At 42.3% G+C, this 20,161-nt stretch overlaps 4 protein-coding genes across 5 annotated transcripts in view; 1 reads left to right on the top strand and 3 right to left on the bottom strand.

The window, feature by feature from the left end:
• Positions 1 to 20,161, bottom strand: part of LOC145436463 (putative mitochondrial import inner membrane translocase subunit Tim8 A-B) — a 246,314-nt gene that overhangs the window by 100,763 nt on the left and 125,390 nt on the right. The gene's annotated exons all lie outside the window — the stretch shown is intronic.
• Positions 7,172 to 8,595, top strand: LOC145436435 (uncharacterized). The gene has a single exon (XM_080313781.1). It carries the CDS (start codon positions 7,315 to 7,317, stop codon positions 8,350 to 8,352), a length of 1,038 nt encoding a protein of 345 aa, XP_080169907.1. The 5' UTR covers positions 7,172 to 7,314; the 3' UTR covers positions 8,353 to 8,595.
• On the bottom strand, positions 12,017 to 14,303 carry LOC145436434 (suppressor of SWI4 1 homolog). Its single transcript, XM_080313780.1, has one exon. It carries the CDS (start codon positions 14,296 to 14,298, stop codon positions 12,964 to 12,966), a length of 1,335 nt encoding a protein of 444 aa, XP_080169906.1. The 5' UTR covers positions 14,299 to 14,303; the 3' UTR covers positions 12,017 to 12,963.
• On the bottom strand, positions 14,346 to 17,238 carry LOC145436433 (dnaJ homolog subfamily A member 3, mitochondrial-like). Its single transcript, XM_080313779.1, has one exon. It carries the CDS (start codon positions 17,216 to 17,218, stop codon positions 15,830 to 15,832), a length of 1,389 nt encoding a protein of 462 aa, XP_080169905.1. The 5' UTR covers positions 17,219 to 17,238; the 3' UTR covers positions 14,346 to 15,829.

Here is a 20,161-nt window from a genome sequence, read left to right as displayed (position 1 = left end):
CACTTTTAAACTGGAACAGACCAGATTCGAGTCTCGGTGAGGTCACGGTATGAATTTGAAAAGTGATGGTCAGTTTCGCGAAAACTGACCCGATTTCAAAAGGGTTAAACGCAGTTTGCCATTGCTGCTTGGCGAGCAGGAGGCCTACGTACGCACGTACCCCTGACGAAGATTCGGAATTTTGTACTCGTCGAATAAGACATTGCAGTTTCCACAACGAAGCATTACAAATAAACAGCTGCTGATATATATCATAACCTAGCCGTGCTTAGCCGTTTCTCGAAACAGCAGCTCGCTGTATATGTATTAAGTTGAAGGCAGAATTTTTATGTTAACCATATCTTATTCTCATATAACTACTTGAAACGGGCGTCAATCGTTATTTCACAGTTCGTTACTTAGCATTTGGACCTGCCGCCATAACCATCCGCTTATATAGCCTGACATGTTAGCGTGGGTTGTAGCTAGAATCAGCAATTCAGCCAAAACAGCAATTCCCCTGTTCAACCGTTGGTCAACTTTCAAAAGTGAATTTCGTCAATAATATTGGTAATTGCATTATATTACTATTCATTTATTATAACCTCTCTGAGCCCCGAGTGTCAGATTTACCTGTAATGCTGGGGCACGTAATTCATATTCATAGCATCTGGTATGTTGTTATAATTACTGTATGTTGTTAATTCGCGACCTCCAGTCCGTTGTATAATCACAAGATATTGTACTCGCCCAAACGTAGCAGACTAAAAGAATATCTTTTGTGAGACGCACACACAAATTGTCATGGCTTTATTCCTTTGTGGATGCGCCGGGTGACATTTGCATTGTGGGACCAGATTGGAAGGACAGGAGTTATTAGTCCCGCCCACTCAGCGCGGCTATTGACAATAAAATACCCTAAGTTTCGGCCAAGGTATTTCTTTGGTATCACATCCCGTGGAGTTGCGTGTTGGCCGAAACTGCTTATATGTTTTGGTGTGTTGTGGGATCGTGGCGCGGTAATGACCGGCTACGAAATGCCTGTTCCCATAAAATATAGCCTATGTATGTTTTTTCTTGAGGGGAACAGGTATGCATTTCAAACCCAGCTATCTACTGGAGCAGGGGTCACCAACTGCTTTGAAACAAAAAGCTACTTCTTGTGTAATGTGTATGGATTATTGCGACGACCGACGGGTTACCACGTAGCCTAGTCCCGTCGTTTATCCATGTTCAGTTGGACTTCTTCACTTAGAGTAAGACAATCAGAGCACTGGGCCGGGTTTCCGCCCCTTACCAAGAAAAAAACGCTCACTCGCAGGGACTCACACCAGCTCCTCCAAGCTCAGTTGCGTTGCTGCAGTGCGCGCAGAAGCGCCGATCTCCGCGTCTAGACTCGGGAATATTAACTATATAGATTCCCGTTGAGCCGCCGCGTGGGCGAAGACAAGCAATGCCCCGAGCGACTGCGTTCATATGTTTCTTGGCGTCGGCCGACCCATGTTCAAATGCTGCTCATATGAAACGAGCTTCAACTATCAAATCTCTCATTTGAATATTTGCTACAGCGCAGGGGGGCTGGGGGCTGGGCGAGACTTACCGGGGGCCGCCGTAACTATCTATCCGTAACTTATGGGGGGCTTCGCCCCCCAGACCCCTCTTTCGCATCTGTTATTATTATCTATCTATCAAGGTTTGGCCAGGTGCTGGATTCGGCCATGTCTATTTTTTCATGTGTGCAAAGATAGACGACATTAAAACTAAGTAATTCTACCGCATGCAGAGACGTGATGATTATCGGCATATGGTACGTTTCTAACAAATGCAGAGATTTGATGATGATTGACACATCTGTACGGAATCCTATTCTTGCCTTACACGGATTTCCATGTTTATTCGTTATTATCCCTGAAAAAAGCGCATAATCCAAATAAGGGAGCCCTTCGGCCAGCCCCCCCTGGCGGCCGCCCACCTCGCCCACCCCAAAAGCCACCACTACTACAGCGACCGCGGACGACTCATTTGGTCCGCGTTGGTGACCCCTGTACTAGAGATATTTTGAATCGCAAAGCTCGAAAAACATTTACAAGAATTAATTAAATTCTCGAAAATGCTCTATAATATATGTTGGTTTACGAAATGATTTTGAGTCCCTTTCGAGCACGCTCCCCACTCTATTAAGGAATTAGGGGAGCGGCAGGTAAAGACCTGGCAATAATGCAAATCGTTGGATGCGATAAATCATGCACTATAAAGTTGTGCAATTGATATATTATGACGTAATAAGCAAATGACGCAAGATGTATGAAGAAAGTTGATATCTCATCAAGCCTTTTCATCGCAATCCTTGTATTGCCTTCCCATCAGGGCCGTAACAGCACTTCGTCAGGCCCCCCCAAAACTTAGGTTTTGGGCCCCCCATAGGGTTATAGGCCGAACTTCTGGGGGGCTTCGCCCCCCAGACCCCCCTCCGACGATCATCATATTCATGGGATTTTGTTTATTGGGTCAGCTTTTGTTGCCTAATCGCGCGAAGCGCGGGAAATTTCAAGAATTCATAATTTCATCGATCAGTACGATCGAGAATTGCATAAATTGTTATCAATTTTTATCTTCTCTCTGCTCACGTAATCAGATTTGCCGGTAGAGCTAAGTGAGGTGTGTTTGAAAAGGTAGGACCACTCAATAATAATTAAACATCTTTGGGCGTATACGGTATACCCGTTGGTAGCAACGAAACAGCACCTCGTCAGGCCCCCAAAAAACGTGGGCCTTGGGCTCCCATAGGGTGATAAAACGACCCCCCATCACTTTGTTCGCGTTTGTCACGAAATTATCTGTACTGTATTGTGAGCCAGCGCGAAGCGCGAAAATTTCCGATAATTTATGATAAAATCGGTTAATCAGATCGGCGATTACCTATATATTATGCTATCAATTTATTGTCCTCTCTACTCACGTAATTAGATTTACCAGTAGAGCTGAGTGAAGTGTCTTGAAAACGGTAGGGCCCGTAAATAATGATTAAACATCTTCGGGCGGGCGGACCCGTTGATATGACTTCGTTACATGATGTTATTTCGTGAATCCCAGTCTGCTATATCAAAAAATATAGAATCGTCCAAACGAAGGCTTCTAAGCTAAGAGACGCAGCACACGATTTCAAATTAGTATTTCTTCACTGGCATAAAATTTTTCCCAGCGGGATGGTATTTGTCTTGTGAGGTTTAGATTGCAAAGACAGGAACATTCGGCGCCAATCATTTAGGCGTCTATGGACAATTAAACCTATATGTATTTTGTATAGATAACGAAGTCTTCGGTCTGCATAATGGCATAGACCTTTTCGGCCAAGCTTTTCTCGCTGCCGATCGTTCTGGCACACTTCTTGGAGTCGCATGTTATATGGCCTAAAACTTGATTGTATGTCTTGGTGGGTCGTGGCGCGGTAATGGCCAATACCCAATAATATAGATAAATGGCTACTCGAATTCGCGCCCAGCGCGAAAAAATTTTGAAAAGATTGCATAAATTTTCAAAGAATACTCTATGATTTATGCTAATTCACGAAATAATTTTTGGGCCCCCTTCGAGCTCGGCCCCCCCCAATTGGGGGGTTTGGGGTGCGGCAGTTACGGTGCTGCTTCCCATATATCATTTAAGATTATAGTCCTAAGCAAAACAAATGTAATCGTGAGTAATCGTGATTACTTTTTCAATGTAATCGTAATCGTAATCGACTACTTCCTGATTTTGCTGTAATCGTAATCGTAATCGTAATCGCGTGATTCCGAAGTAATCGTAATCGCAATCGATTACATTCATAAAGTAATCACCCCATGTCTGCTACCAACCTACACATCCATAAGATACAATTTAAACTCGTCACAATTGCTGACGAGTAATATAGAAGTAGAACTTATATTCTCTCGATTTAGATCAGACCGGTCAGTGGGCGGCCCGCGAAAAGTTGAAATACATAACATAAGACCTGTAACTTATGAATGTTAAGCCTGTTTAAGTGTTTATTCATGTGCCGCAATTAGCCAGTGTAGCAAAGTGTGCCATGACAACAATCATTGGGTTATAATTTTCATCTGAACAAGTCACACACAATGTACTATGCCATAAGACACAATGCGATGTAACCATTGTGTCCTATATGGTGTCGACACAAGCAAATCTCACGCCTCAGTGAAATTGTATCACGTCATAATTTCCATTTGGCTACAGGCAATTTGACGGTCATTTTTGACCGGCTGGCCGAGCATTAAATTTGGTAAAACGGGTATCAATCGAAATGTGACTCTCCCCTAATTACGAAAATATAAATTTTATTCCGCTCGTTTCCCTGGAACTCCCACAATCAGCCTCGAATTTTTCATTGTTATGGAGGTTGGCATTGTGACGCAACAATGGTGTCTGGCTCTTTTTCTCTTGAGCTACTCTCTCGTTTCGCCAGACAGCATTGTTACGTCCTGATCTACTCTCTCGTTTCGCCAGACAGCATTGTTGCGTCACAATGCCAATCTCCATAACTATGACACTATGATGTAACGAACAGATAGGTGGATGTCGAACGACACGCGTCAGTAGCGATCCTTTACTCTAACATCCACCTCGGCTTAAAGTGTCCGATGTCACAGTTCTTTTCGATGTTGATCTTTTTTGAAGCCGCGGTCTTTCTACAATTGAAGTCAGTGTTTCTATATAGTTTCGTACAAACCTTCTTTGTTGCCATTGGCACATTTAAACACTCTGAGCTTCAAATTGGTACGTGATATGTTTCCAAATCCCTGATTCATAAAAGAAGTCAATCGTAGTCGAACGATGAACGTACGGGCATGTCGAAAAAGAAAGTTGGGGGGGGGGGGCGACGGGCGAAATTCCAAGATGATTTGGAGCACCAAATATTTATTTACTGGAGTCGGGGTGAACCCGTCCTTTTAGTTTGTGGCGAGCAGGAGTATAATTTGAATCGGTATCATGCCAAAAACACAAAGACCATCGGCTAAGGGAGAGCGTATTTCGGCAGCCCTGCTAGTTGCCATCAACAACAAAGGCTACTTCATCAAGCTGTACGCAGGGTTGTAACCAAATCACGTGGCTCCGAGTCACAAGTCAATCTCACTTTTATAGTTTTGACTCGAGTCAAGTCGAGTAATTTTCACTTCACCACCGACTCAAGTCCGAGTCCAAGTCATCGAGCAGAGGGTCGAGTCCGAGTCATGGTATCATGACTCGAGTTCGAGTCCAAGTCATTGTGTTGACTGCTCAGTTTCCAGTTAAAGTAATGTTAAACCCACTTTTTATAACTCTGTTTGGTGATATCGAATGGTTCGCATTCATAATATACCAATTTTCCTCACTTTTAGCAGTTTCTGGTCGCATTCTCAAGTACCAGTACCAATAGACCAAATCCCAAGAGTGGGGTTACTTTACTTCTCTTCGAAATTACAATGAAATGTCGGTCATGGCCGTCTGAGTCTCGAGTCATATGACTTGGTTCGAGTCTTGCGCAATGACCCGAGTCCAAGTCGAGTCAATACACAGATTGACTCGAGTCGAGTCGAGTCATTTCCGTATTTTGAGAAAATGACTCGAGTCAAATCGAGTCATCAGAAAATCGTGACTCGAGTCGAGTCATGACTCGAGTCATTACAACCCTGGCTGTATACGTACTCTGCTCGGGAGGCAGCGACCAAGACAAGCTTTGTGGAGGGAGGGAGCGCAGTGGTCAGCGTCGCCGCTATCTACGCGGGACGCCCGGGTTCAAGTCCCGCCGTCTGAGGTTATTCTGGTCCCCCGTGTTGCTGTGTTCGTGGGCTGGCTAAAGATCCACAGAAAAAATACCCGATGAAAAATGAAAGAAAGACGGAAGCGACTAAAAGGACCGACGAATAAAGATTACCACCGAAAGCCTGTGACATTATCGAATGTAACATTCGACAGTGACATCGTCGGGCACTAGGCCGAGTTGTATGCCAAGTCGAGAGACCGCAACTGGTCGCTTTGGCATCGTACTATCTGTCCATTACGTCGCATGGTGTCATGTGTAGAGCATTATTATCGAATGTAAACATTCGATAATTTTACACTCCGTGAGAGTGTTGAGCAGATGAAAATATAATCTGACGATTATAGTATTTATTATTATCGATTGAAATGAAGATTACCGGACTACGACCTGACCTATCGATCTCGCCTTACATAACATATGCCACTTCAATTTTGTCGCTTGCTTTTTTCAATACTATCTTCTTTTACTTTTCATAGTGTGCATTTGTGGATGCGTCCTCTTTACATTGCCCAGGCCAAGGGAGGTGTCTGATTCCTTAGACTACTCCAAGTCGCTTCGACACCTTGCTATCTTCTCATTAATCGCATTTTTGTGGTGTATGGAACTGATATAATTGCTAATAAACCAATGATGATGATGATGATGATGATGATGATGATGATGATGATGATGATGATGATGATGATGATGTAAACGGTAAAAACGAACGTTTTAGAAAACCGCTTACCATATTTCAGGACCCGAAAAAGTGGACACTTTTTGCAAGTTATAAAATATATCATAGTGGACAAGTAAATATGCAAAGAGAACGCATGGTAACCATATTAATAAATCTTCCGTTAATGTGATGGTTGAGCTTGTTTTACTGTGACTGTGACAATATGTTGCTATAGTTTGGTGTTGTAAAGTGCCAGTCGCGTGTCATTGCATATGCAGGACATGCGCTGCTTTATCTGGAGAAGTATCGTCGAAAACCCACACAATCCATATACCAAATAGCATTTTAACATGTACTTCTAGCAAGAAATCATGCCATTAAATATTTGTAGGGCGGCCTAGGCGCTATAGGCCCCGTCTAGGTTCTGGTGGTCTGTGTTGGGCCAGCTCGATAAAGTGTTGGTAGCTCTCCTAAAGACTCGTCTTTATGGATATCGGGCTGAACCCGATATCATTCAGTGTGCATGCCTCCTCTTTACATCGCCTTGGCCAAGGTGGGTGTCTGATTCCATAGACTACTCCAACATAACATAACATAACAAGTCGCTTCGACATCTTCCTGTCTTTTCATTATTGTATCGCATTTTTGTGGTGTATTGAACGGATAAAATTGCTAATAAACCAATGATGATGATGACCCAAATAGAACCTTACCACATCGATTTGTGAATACGAGAGGGGATCGATAACGGCACGCTGCGATAAGCCGACCATAAAAGGTTTCATCGCAGGCTATAGGCATTCTCTTCATACCACGAACAAAGTATATCATTTCCGCATTTTACTGTGTTCGAGGGGGAGTAGATTTGACGAGAGACATGGCGGATGACAATGTGAAAAGTGACGCGGCCCTGAAAACATCGACAATTGCTAGGACAGGGTCTACAGCCACAGTATCTGATGTTGTCGACAGAACGTGTGATCTGATTCTATCTTTCCCCAAGGCCCCAGAGCAAAAGGACTTCTTAGAGGTTTTAAGAATAGCAGGTATCGACATAAAGGCGCTCGAAGGAGTTGTACAATATCCTAGCGGACAGGTACATCTCACTTTTGATCAAAGAAGAAATGCCGTGGAGGCAAATCGGGGAATCCACGAACTGAAAGGCCAAGGAATATTATTACCGGGTCCCCAACTTTACGTTAGCGATATGATATCAGTCTTCCTGCACTGGGTACCGATTCGAATGAGAGACGAGTGTATAAAGAAATACATTGAAGAACGTCACGGAAAAATTAATGGAATAACACATCACAAAAACCAGCTAGGAATCAAAAACGGAATCAGAAGCATTCTACTGAACAAAGAGACCCTGGAACGAAACCCGATCAAGAGCTACATCACAATCGGCTCCACTAGAATCAATGTGGGATATATCGGGCAGATACAGACGTGTGCATTCTGTAACGAACCTGGGCACCTGTCCAGAGTGGCTAGTCAATGCCAAACGAGGAAAATATCGAAGAAAGCGATAGAAGATAGCCAGAAAGATACTGTGAGGCAGCAAGATGCTCGTGACAATGATGACGCAGGGAAAGAGTCGCACGAATCTCCGGAGCAAGAAACTCAGACGGCGACATCGCAGCAGGAAATTGGTCCGACCAAAACCAACCAATCTGAAAATCAATTCCGTGACGAGCAACAAGAAATCATCTTAAAAGGAAATCAGGAGAGAGCGGAACTGAAACCACACGCGGCAACAAAGAACGCAACAAAGATGGATCGCGAAAGTGATGATGACTCGGACGAACTAAAATCGCCCGCTCGAAAGGCTGTAAAGCTGTCAACTGAGTCAATGGCATCACTTTCCAATTCTTCTCTTAATGCCAATGGGTCGGCTGACAGTGACAGTGAATAAAGACACAGTGTTATGGTTCTCAACTGGAAGAATTCCACAATCATGGGGGATTTTAGAATTTGCAGTGGGGAATCGGACTTTGAGATTGTAACGCAGGATTGGGCAATTATTTTTCCCACAGGTCAAATCAAAAGCAGAAAATACGTTAGCGGGCCGAGTCAAATATGTTAACTAAATTGAAAGCCGTAGTAAATTACATTGTTATTATTAATACATGCTGCTCTGTGAATATATTGATATTAGGCAGTGGCGGCTCGTGACAATATCGGGTGGTGGGGCAAGGGCTCAAGCGACTTTTTATTAAGATGACGTCACAATGGCGTTTTCCAACGTAAACAAGTAACTTAATGATGGTACGGTAACATGAATTTGCCGGCAGCAGTGGTTTTAACGTATGTTCCACGAGAGGTCCGCCGGTGAGCTGTGACTTGAAGTGTGGTAACTGCGTAAACGGCGTACGGAACAGAGATTCAACACGGTTCATGTTCGCACTAGACCTGGAAATGACTAGAACTCGAGAGATAACGTAAGCCTAACTGGAAAGGTCAACGAGTTCGGATAAATACGCAATTGTTATCTCATAGATTGGGCCTGTCATATTGAATCCAAAACATCATTCTGAAGAACTAAGAATAGCAGCCTCGGAAATTCGGTCTCGGTACTGCATAGGAGATTTTGGCCTTGAAACTGGAGACTGTAACACGACACATACGGCTTTATTACTGTCTATAGGTCTGCTGCGAAATCGCCTTTGGAAAATATATTACCGAATAAATACGTGGATGAAAGCTTTAAACTCAGTACACTGTTACATGACATCATCGAGAAGTGGTCTCATGGCTCTTTTCGGTATGGTACACTGTCAAAATTAATGCGAACAGACCAACACCGAATTTTGCGCAAAATTTACTGAGGAATAGGCTGATCAAGTGATCAGCTGTTAGCCGCCATCGAAAACGAAATAGCTATCGCGCTTGACAGCAGGGGGTTGTGAGCAAATGGCTTGAAGGCCACAATTTCACGGTGAAGTTGACATTGGAGAATATAATATCAAAGTAAATATTCGAATGCAAACTGAGAATGATATCATCATCTAAGTTAACGTTACCGCAGATACACCGGCTTTTGCGTGAAATCCGCAATGCGTTGTATGCTAAAGTGTCAGATCGGAGCACATCTCTACCATACTCGACCTTGATAACGAAATTACTGCCCTAATCACTGAGTGTCAACCTTGAGACTTGGCACAGCGTTCGATACTAAAACCAAGACATACCGTGCAAAAGCTTATGACGGATCTAGGTAAGGAGCACCGTTAAAATCAATAGATACCAATACCGGCTTTGCGTATAATCTGTTAGCGATAAATGACGAGTCAGCTCTCACTAGAATTAGGAAACGAAATTACCACTAACACAGTTCAGTGACAAACTTAAAACTTGGTACAGCGTTCGATACTAACATCAAGACTTACCGTGCCAAATTTAATAACCGATCTCAGTATTGAACATCGTCAAAATCAATGGATACCAATACCGGCTTTTGAGTAAAATCTGTTTGCGATACATGACGGATCAGCACACACGCAACTTCGGAAACGGAATTACTACCCTAAACTTTAAGTAGAAACCCTGAAACTTGGGGCAGTGTTAAATACCACCATCACGACGACATACCAAGTTTCAAGAGTTTTCATGGTGTGAAACACCATCAAAATCGACCTATACCAGCAAAGGTCGACTCAACGCATATCACGGTATCCGAGTTCAGATATAGATACGATTGTTACATCACACCTTAGGGGCGACAGGCATATATGCCCCGGTTGCTCGGCCATTTTACGAATAGGAGAGAGTATATCACCGTTTCTTAATTGTGCGCGGCTTTGAGAGAATAGATAGTGAAAGCTTGTTATGAGCGCTACCGGGGCAAGCCCCGGCTAGGCATTCACAAAGCGAAAACACAGAAGAGAATTCGATTTTCGCAGAGACTTCGCTATGTATGGGCATTTGCAAGCGAAAGCACAAGAAGAACGCGGGTTTCGCTGTGATCTCGGTATATATTGAGCGCTGTGCGTCTATAAATGGTTAAATTGTTATTGAACAGAATTTTAGGTGGGGCAATGCCCCAGTTGCCCTATAGGACGAGCCGCCACTGATATTAGGCAATGAGATAGTGACATAACAAAAAATAATAATATTTGTTCGCCGTTATAATTCAAAGCAATGGTTATATAAGCATGACGCATTTTAACTCACCAGCCCAGTAAAAAAGACCCGATGGAGGAAGAAAAGATCAAGAAATAGCGACGAAGAAAGATTAACGGGGCCGAGATGGATGCCAGTCTAAGAGACCGAAAATGGTGGTTCGGCATTCTCCTATCTGTTCATTACATCGCATTGCGTGTCTTGTGTATTGTTTTTGTGGTGTTTGTCGACTGCTATGATCATTTACACCAGGCCGATATTCCTTATTTTTGAATCGTATCTGCCGACTTGTAGCGGCGACTTGAGATGGCGAGGAGGAGCCTAGATAAACCTCCGCAGCACTTGTATATCGCGTTGTACATTGTGTAATCTGACGAATATTAATAGTATCCTAAGTAAATACGTTTTAATGTCTGTGGGTTAAAAATGAGTTTCAAATATACCGTAGTTAAAATATTTTTCTCGACCCGCCAACGTATTTCTGCTTTTCCTGCGGCTTGGGCGGAAAAAGTAATTGCCCAGAATGCCCATGCCCACCCATCATATAATCAATCTGATATTCAACAAAATAAATTGACTCTGCGCCAGCCTCTACTGGTGGGAATGAAGCCAAATTTGGTGTGCAGTTTTTTTTTTAAGAAACCAAACAAATTAACAATTTAATCAGTGAGTCCCCGGGATTCGGAAAAAGTTATTTTTGAACAACCCTACTGAACACCTATGCCGGCACATCGTGAACAGTCCGAACATGCAGCCTACAAGTCACAAACGTCGTCACTATTGTTGGGACCACAGTTTCCTATTTAGCGCCATTTACGCCCATTTTCACCCGACTATCTTAGCTCAGGACGCTGTAAAGGAGGACGAATTTTCAAAAACCTGAAAAAGGGGGACAAATCCTCCTGGAGGACGTATGGTAACCCTTGTCAACACTGATCACTAGGGCAACTTTTTTTACAGTTTCCCAAATACTCGCAAGTTATGTAGAATGTTGTTTTAAGCTGTTTGAAGAAATCTTATAGTGCAACTTTGGTATATATTTTTTACATGAAACTTTTTCGATTTTACATGAAACAATTTGCAAGTTTTTTCGATTTTTCATGCTACCAACTTTTTTCCGGATATATATGGCAGTATATGTAAATAGATCACATGATTATTCGACTGAAATACCGTAAATCAGACTGAAGTAACGGGTATTTCGAGAGCTGAGCCGGAAAGTTCGCCTTTTGTTTTAAATTTCTAGTCAACCGACCAAAATGTGGGCTTTTAGTGCTACTTTTGTGAAGAATAAATGCAACTTTCCACGGATTTGACTGCAACAAAAACTTGCCCTACTGATTACTTGAAATTGACTCGCAAATTACCATTATACTACGAGTCACAGGACATACAAAAAAGCTGACTCGAGTAACCCCAACACTGCTCTAAACAAACGACTTCCTGACAAAACCAAATCGATCTATATTTCGTTTATTCGCAGCAATTCACAAATAACAGCAAATTTGACGTATCAATGCGGGCAGTGTGACTGGTCTCAACAAGCATTGCTAAAAGTGTCGACAATTTATAGAAACGAAAAATGATCTAAACCAGAATCATTGAAATGCAGCGACTAGAGCTAAGCATGATTCGAGTGCTTGAATCTGAATCGAGTATTTATTTATTCTTACAAGTAATGAAATTACACGATCCTTGTTACTAAAAGTCGATTGATCAACCAGTATTATAGTTCCGAAATAGTTTTCCACTGTGGAAGACCTCGATTGGTCGTATCACAGCATACGAAACATGTAGTGCAAAGCTACCCGCGTTACTGGAAATGACATATCTGTCAAGTCGTGACCAGTGACCAAGCCATAACAAATGTCACAAACCACAATGAAATAGGTATGGTCGGAAAAACACCAAAGCATCTTCAATGTGATGTAGAACTGGTGGTATTTCATTGTGGTCTGACAAAATGTACATATTTAAACTTTACGCACCATTTTAATTCTCATGGCGTCATAACGAGTGATACTCGAAGTCGAATACTCGATTCAGAATCAAATCACTCCCTTTGGCTCGGTCCTATTCCGGGCACCGACTGCGCACAGTGGTTTTCATTGAACCAGAAGCACATACGGTCACTTTGTCGCCGATAGAAATGGTGTGTCCATCTGCAGACAGCCTTGAGCTGAATTTCAAGCTAACGCGAATTCCAAGCAATTAGAAATCATAGAAAATACAGGTGATTCGATTTCGCCCATCACTAGGTTCGCATGAAATATTTCACATTACATTTTAGTATCACTTTTTTTGCAAACGAGTGACGATTTTTCACCCAAACCTTGCCAACAACCGATTTTTTATCTGGAGTGGGGCGCATTTTGGCTACTTTCGCCAATTTTTTCGCGTCCCATCATTTTTTACGACCAAACGACGCTTTTCTCCCTAAAACCTTGCCCGCAGGCTTTTTCGGCGGCCCGCTCTTCGCGAATTTCGCCGTTTTCCGGGGAGGCGGCGCGACTTTCGCAGATTTTTTAACTTTGGTTTTTCCGCCCGCATTTCCCTCCGCAGAAATCGAGTCCGGCTCCTCCCCTACCTCTTTCCTGTACCAGTCGTCGTTCTCGTCGCTGTCGGGGCGGTCACGCTTCATCCCGGCCAAGGACTTTTTCTTCTGGTCTGCCTTGTCCTGATTTTTTTTGGCGACGTTTCTTGCTTGCTCGCATTTCCGCTTGTGCCTCAATTTCTCTTTCTCTTTCTTCAATCTCAACGTCTCTTCTATTTCTTCTTTCGTTTTTTCCACAAGTCCGTGATACAAAACCTCACCAGCGCACATGCCATCTTCGATTTTAACAAGCTGTAGTGTTAAACGGGGTCCTAACTCCGTTAAACGTATCGCGCTTTGCTGATTCACGATATTACCCCTACCCCCAACACCGCGTGACACTTCGACTTCGTTATGGGGGCCATCCAGCTCAGCTTCGGACTCAGACGCGGACCCATCTCCAGGCATTTGAGTCAAAAACTCGCTAATATCCGTGTATTTACTCAAATCCGGCAGCTCGTTGCGCATTAAGAGCTTTTTCATGCGTCTGCTCATACCCATTGGTTTAACCGCGATATTATAGTGTCTGAATTCAATCAAATCTTTTTCGCGGTCGTAACTAAAAGACACACAGCGGCTTACTTGCCCTAGCTTCACTTTGTGAATATTAATTGAAGGGAACATGTTTTGAAACATGCTCACACATAATTTCCGTGGGTTAGCTGCGAAATTCCCTTCTTTCGCATCGTTTCCAGTGCTGGGCGCGTCTTTGAAGTTATTTAACACCAAAAGAGGAGGGTGTCTGTACTGTCCTTCGAAAGTCTGCGGTCTTTTAAGCGCAGACACAATATCATGGCATAAACTGTACTTCAAAACTTTAAAATACAGCGTAGGTCCACGTGGTAATCTGGCGATCCTTAAATTCGTGCCGGCCGGCGTTTTACTGAACATCAAAAAATTAGTGACTCCCAAAGGTCCCGCGATAGCGACCATGTCCTTGAGTACGTTCTTTTTGCGCAACTTTAAATTCGAGGCGGTGTAAGGCTCCATGACTTGTCGCATATTCTCTGTTAAAGCGGTGACGTTAGTCCCGACGTGTCCGCGGTGTACTACAAAGGTATGAGGCGCTTTCGCTAATTCTTCAGGCTCTCGTAGCGCGTTATTTTTGGCCGCCTTTTGTGCCTTACTCTTCTTCTTCCGAGCCATATCGATATTACGAAGCTAGATATCTATCGATATTATGCAGGTAGAAATCTTAAATAAAGCGAAGAACATTCGGTGATGAGAAACATTGACACGGGTATAAATTGTTCCAGCTTTGCAGTGGTAGATTTATATATACAACAGGATAGCCTAGATTACCAAATGATCATTTTTCGAGCCCTATCAATATCATGAAGCTAGATATCTTAAATACAACAAAGAACATTCAGATACGATAAACGAACGATATTATCGGCACGGCACGGGTATAAGTTGCTCCATCTATGCGGTATTAAATTTATATACACCAAATAATCTAAAAATACACAATGTAACCAACCATCCAAGTGTACTAGATAGTGTCAATAATGTGGAGCTGATATCACACTTTGAAAGAAACATTGGCATCAGCGATTCGATTTAAAAACAACGGGAATTTTTGTGACGGTAGGCTGGGAATATTGATTTCTGATAACTTACAGGTGCTCAGATGCAGCCTCACTTGTTTATTTCATGTGTCGTTCTAATAAATATTGTTATGGTTTAGAAATGCACCATGCTAGGTGCCATATCTCTTGAATATGGGCTGAATATATTGGTTTTATCGGTATAGGCTGAAATATCTGATATTGGCCAGGCTCTAATCAGTATTACAAAGTTTTCAGATTTGATAGCAAAGATATCATTTAATCAGCACTGTTATAACACACGATACATGTCCAAAATCAAACCAGAAAAGGGTTAAATGGACACTCCACTTCGACGTCTATTAAATCAGAATCACAAAGGCACCATATTGCGCATATAGTAATTAAACACCTGCGATTTCATTTCAAAATACAGGGAGACTTGGTAATATAGGATCACATCATGATGGCTTAAACCTGTCAGACTTAATTCCCGTGTTTGAATAATCCCTTCGGTGGAGGTATGAAAAATTCAATACACAATTGAATGCTATACCGTATTCACTATGCATATTGAAACTGACCCAGATATTTTCGGCTGACACTCACCAAGGGAAATCGTTAGCAACTAGTAGAGAATTGAAGAGGGCATTGTATCACAGCAATTGTAGCACCAAATAGAGGGTTACCATATTTTGAGATGCGAAAAAGAGGAGACTCTTGACAAGGAACTTTCACAGACATTAAAACGGGATATTTAAGAAAATTAATCACTTCCATTAGGTCGAGGTCAATTTAGGTTGGGTCGACAGCCTTCGCATAAATACAATCCATTTTTCAACATAATGAAAGAGGACGAATTACGAAAATAAAAACATTTGGACGTCATCAAAGGACATTTCGATTTTCTCGAAAAAAGAGGACATATGTATCCCTCCCAAATATGACATCACAGGCATGAAAAATCGAATATTCAAGGCGAGAAGATGGCTTGACCTAAGCATAGTAGATTCAATTCTCTAATAGTTGTTGACGATTGCCCCGACGAGTGTCAATCGAAAATATTCGTATTTACCTCAATATAAATATATCATATTCGATTATCTAATTTCTGTGCCTTTTTTACTTTAAACACTACTTTTTTTCTTCTCCTTGCCTTCACTATAATCAACATCACCATCAGTGACATCGTCGTTTTTGGAAAATTTTGCAATTAATTTTTTTTGTCTTTCAGAAAGTGCGGAGGGTGTCGATATTTTAACGTGTACATAATGATCACCAAATCCATAACTGTTCATTTTTTTAATACCTTTACCGGAGAACCTGAATTTATGATGGGACGAAGTCAGTTCGGGGATTCTTAACGTAATTTCGTTTTGAATGCCCGGAACTTTGATTACATCGCCTAGCAACGCTTGGGTTATCGATATTGTGACGTCAGAATGCACGTCGGAGCCTTGTCGACGAAATATCGGACTGGGCGCGACTCGAAAAGTAATAAAAACTTCTCTAGTCCCGACTCGCATTCTCACGGTTTGGTTATTTTCAACACCAGCCGGCACTGGCACATTTATAGTCTTTGATTGAAGCACTTCGCCTTTTCCGCGGCATTTCGTGCAAGGGTGGGTGACGATTTTACCGTTTCCGCCGCATTTTCGGCACGTGGATCTCATTACAAAAGGTCCCTGGGTCACTTGCTCCATGCCTGACCCGCCACAATGTCCGCACCTCGAAACTTTTGACCCCGGTTCGTTACCTTGACCTTTACATTTATCGCAAGTATCCATTAATTTGAGAGTGACTGATTTGTTCACTCCGCGGGCCGCTTCCGTAAATTTTAAATCCATGTTGACTTCAGTAGGCGCATATTCTCGAAAATCATTGCGAAATCCACCCCCGGAAGCACCTCTAGCTCCAAATTCTCCGAATATTTTACGGAATAATTCCTCAGGATCGATATTCTGACCTGTAAATCCACCTCCCGGGAAACCCTGACTTCCCCCGAAGCTAGTAGAGCCTAAAGTATCGTATTGCTGTCTTTTAGAATCATCCCCTAAGATTTCGTAGGCTTCTGCGACCTCTGCGAATTTTTGCTGTGTCTCGGTATTGCCTTTGTTCGTATCAGGGTGGTACTTTTTCGCTAATTCGTAGTACGCTTTCTTGATGTCCTTTTGAGATGCGTTCCTGGGCACGTTTAGAATTTTGTAATAGTCTTTTCCGCGCGGTATTGTTCCGTGAATTAGCCTTCTCCGAGACGCGTGTGTAGCAGGCGGGGCAAACTTGAGGCTTCTAAACACTAATCCTTGGTTGGAGGCTAGTTTCGACAAGTTACCGCTTAAACCTTGGTTTGATACTGCACAAGAAAACCGCACCAATGTCCGGAAAGCAGACATTCCGCTTCTACCAAAGCAATATCGCGGTATGCGCCGAAATCTACACACGTGCTTTCGGTAAAGTACCGCAGCGACCGCTCGGATTCGAGAATTGTCACGAAAACGTGTGTTCATGGGGCGCATAAAAGTCGAGGTGGTCGTCACATTTTTTCGGCGTGTAATATTTTTAAAAAAAAGTAGTTTATTCATCATCATCATTTGTTTATTAGCAATTTTATCAGTCCAATACACCACAAATGCGATACAATGAAAAGATAGGAAGGTGTCGAAGTGACTTGAGGATGTCGATGGAATCAGACACCCACCTTGGCCTAGGCGACGTCAAGAGGAGGCATGTACACTGAATGCACACATTCAAGTCGAAATACAAGCAATTACTACTAAATAAATACAGTCCATCCTCAAGATTACCGGACCACGACTGACCTATCGATCTCGCTTCCCATGACATGCCGCCCTATTTCTTGTCGCTTCCTTTTCTATACTATCCTCTTTACTTTCATTCAGTGTGCATGCCTCCTCTTTACATCGCCTAGGCCAAGGTGGGTGTCCGATTCCATAGACAACTCCTAGTCGCTTCGACATCTTCCTTTCTTTTCATTGTATCGCATCTTTTGTGGTGTATTGAACTGATAAAATTGCTAATAAACCAATGATGATGATGAAGAAGATAATATAGAAAAAAACAAGCGACAAAAATGGGGTGGCATTCGGAGGATTTTCATCCGCTCAAGACGCACAATGCTATGCGCAAGACACAATGCGATGTAATGGACAGGTGAGTGGATGCAGAGGTGGTCAAAGTAGTCAAGAAAGCTACTCAAGTAGAACTAGAAGTAGCGACGGAATAATCTACTCAAGTACGAGTAGAAGTACTTCTTTCATAAGCAGTCCAAAACTACTTGAAGTAGAAGTAGAATTGACTGACTTTAAATCTACTCAAGTAAGTAAGTAGTTTTGAAAAAGATCGTAATTCGTTCGCATGGACTGTCAAAAGCTGCAAATTGAGGTATGCAGAAGGTGTAAAGAGCTTGATTCATATTGATGCATCCCAGGAGGTGTAAATTTTTGACAAAATAAGTAGTCGTCCATATCATGGGATGTAGATGATTAGTATTGATATGGAATGCGATACTAATTCTTTGTTTACTCGAACACCCCGTTTTAGAAAATATCATGGCATGGTGCCCTCCCCCAAATTATAAAGGCCCCTAGTTCAGTCGAGGAGCAATACGGGGAAGTTTTGTCGGATACGGCTTTAACAGTTCGCGCGATTAGTATATGTTGATTAAAATATGGCAGATCGTTTTATACTTCAACAGGAATGTTTTCCAGACAAAAGAACTGAAACTATGATCAGAACTCAACGTATAATACTCGTAATTGAAAACAAAATACAAATACTACTTCTAAAAAGCGGAAATATATTTCATGTCTTTTGTCCAGAAAGTTTCAACGGTGGGTGGTCTGCTAAAACAGGTCTAACGTTAAAAAAGTTAAATTCCACTTAATCAGATTAGGAGACATCATGGGCTGCTAGATATAATAGGTTATTGCTAGATTGCGAAACAATAGTTTCAAACGTTATGATTGGCCATACTTACTGTGATTAAATATTTGGTATAAGTGACAATGCGATGTGAGCGGAACCACGCAACCCGGTGTCCAAATTATATTCAGCGATACGTTCGTTAAAACATATTTCTCAAACCATATCTACTGCGCGCGAAGCGCAATGAAATCTCTGGGTATTACATGACTTTTATGAAAATTAAATGTTTGTACTACGTGCAAACAGCCCCGAAATTCCTTAGGCTATCTTTCTAATTGGGGTATCAAACTACTTCTACTTGACAAACTGAAAATAGCGAAAAGTAAGTAAGTAGTTCACAAAATATTATGAAGTAGAAGTAGAAGTAACGAAAAAAAAATCTACTCGAGTAAGTACCCGAAGTAGAGGGAAACTACTTGAGTACTTCGAAAAAGTAGAAGTACTTCGTTACTGACCACCTCTGTTGATAACCCCAAGTACATCGAGCGCTATCTTATTCGAAATTTCATGCTGGTGATACGATTGTTGATGTACAATTTTCTTTTCAATTCTGTACTAGTTGCTGACGATTACCCCTGACGAGTAAGCTACCCCTGATGAGAGCCGGGCTCATTTCAATATGAATTTACTGTTCAGATATTTAGCAGTAATTAACCAGAATATGCAAATAGCAATCTTCCATTTCTTTCAAAAGAACCCGAAAGATTAAAGTGAAGTTAATGGTGGGGGAACCTTTTCGACCAAAGGGCCACATGCGGTTTACAAGCGGGTGTCGTAAAGGTGTTAATGACCTTCTTTTAATTACTCGCGTCGGCAAGTGATGCCTATGATACGCTCAAAACGGTCGCCGCCCACTTCACGACACGCCTTCTTAGATGCCCAAAACTTAGACGCCCAAAAGGCCAGCTGATATCTTTCTTCTTGTTTTTCTCTGTGTGAACAATATCGTTTTCCCCGACAAATATCTATATTAGCAGTAGCTCCTCGTCAATTCCGAGGATAAAAAACGTTTCACAGTGGGACGAAACGCATAGTCGCAGTACCTTGCTTATTGCCCAATATCCATAACAAGACTTTACTACTAATACAGATTGTATTGAGAGGTAGCAGTGAAACCCGGTCGTCCACAATACAACTTAGCGAATGATCATGTAAGGGTGCTTTAATAGCGAGTCAGCTCGCAGATGTCGCATAACGTCACCGGAGACGGCTTAAAATTCAATTCGAGTCGATCATGTAACTATAGAGCAGGGGCGGGCCACTTCTCCAGCCGGCGGGCCAGATATAGGAAAATTAAGTAGGCTACTTGGCGGGCCGGATTGCTGAATCGATGCATTATTCGCCCATTTATCCACATATACAAGGAATGAATCGTATTTATTGAATGTATTATAACGACAGCAATGTCACTTGAAAGCCATTTCTCGCCGATAATGGCGATGACAATGTGAATTTGAGAATAACATTGTCATACAGGCGCTGCCATGTCTGCTTCTCTCTGATCAACCAACACA

This window comes from Botryllus schlosseri, chromosome 3 (assembly GCF_051294905.1).
Source record: "Botryllus schlosseri isolate E-star chromosome 3, Bs_hap1, whole genome shotgun sequence".
Lineage (NCBI taxonomy): Eukaryota > Metazoa > Chordata > Ascidiacea > Stolidobranchia > Styelidae > Botryllus > Botryllus schlosseri.
Note: the sequence above shows the minus strand (reverse complement) of the source record. Positions and strands in the feature narration are given on the sequence as shown.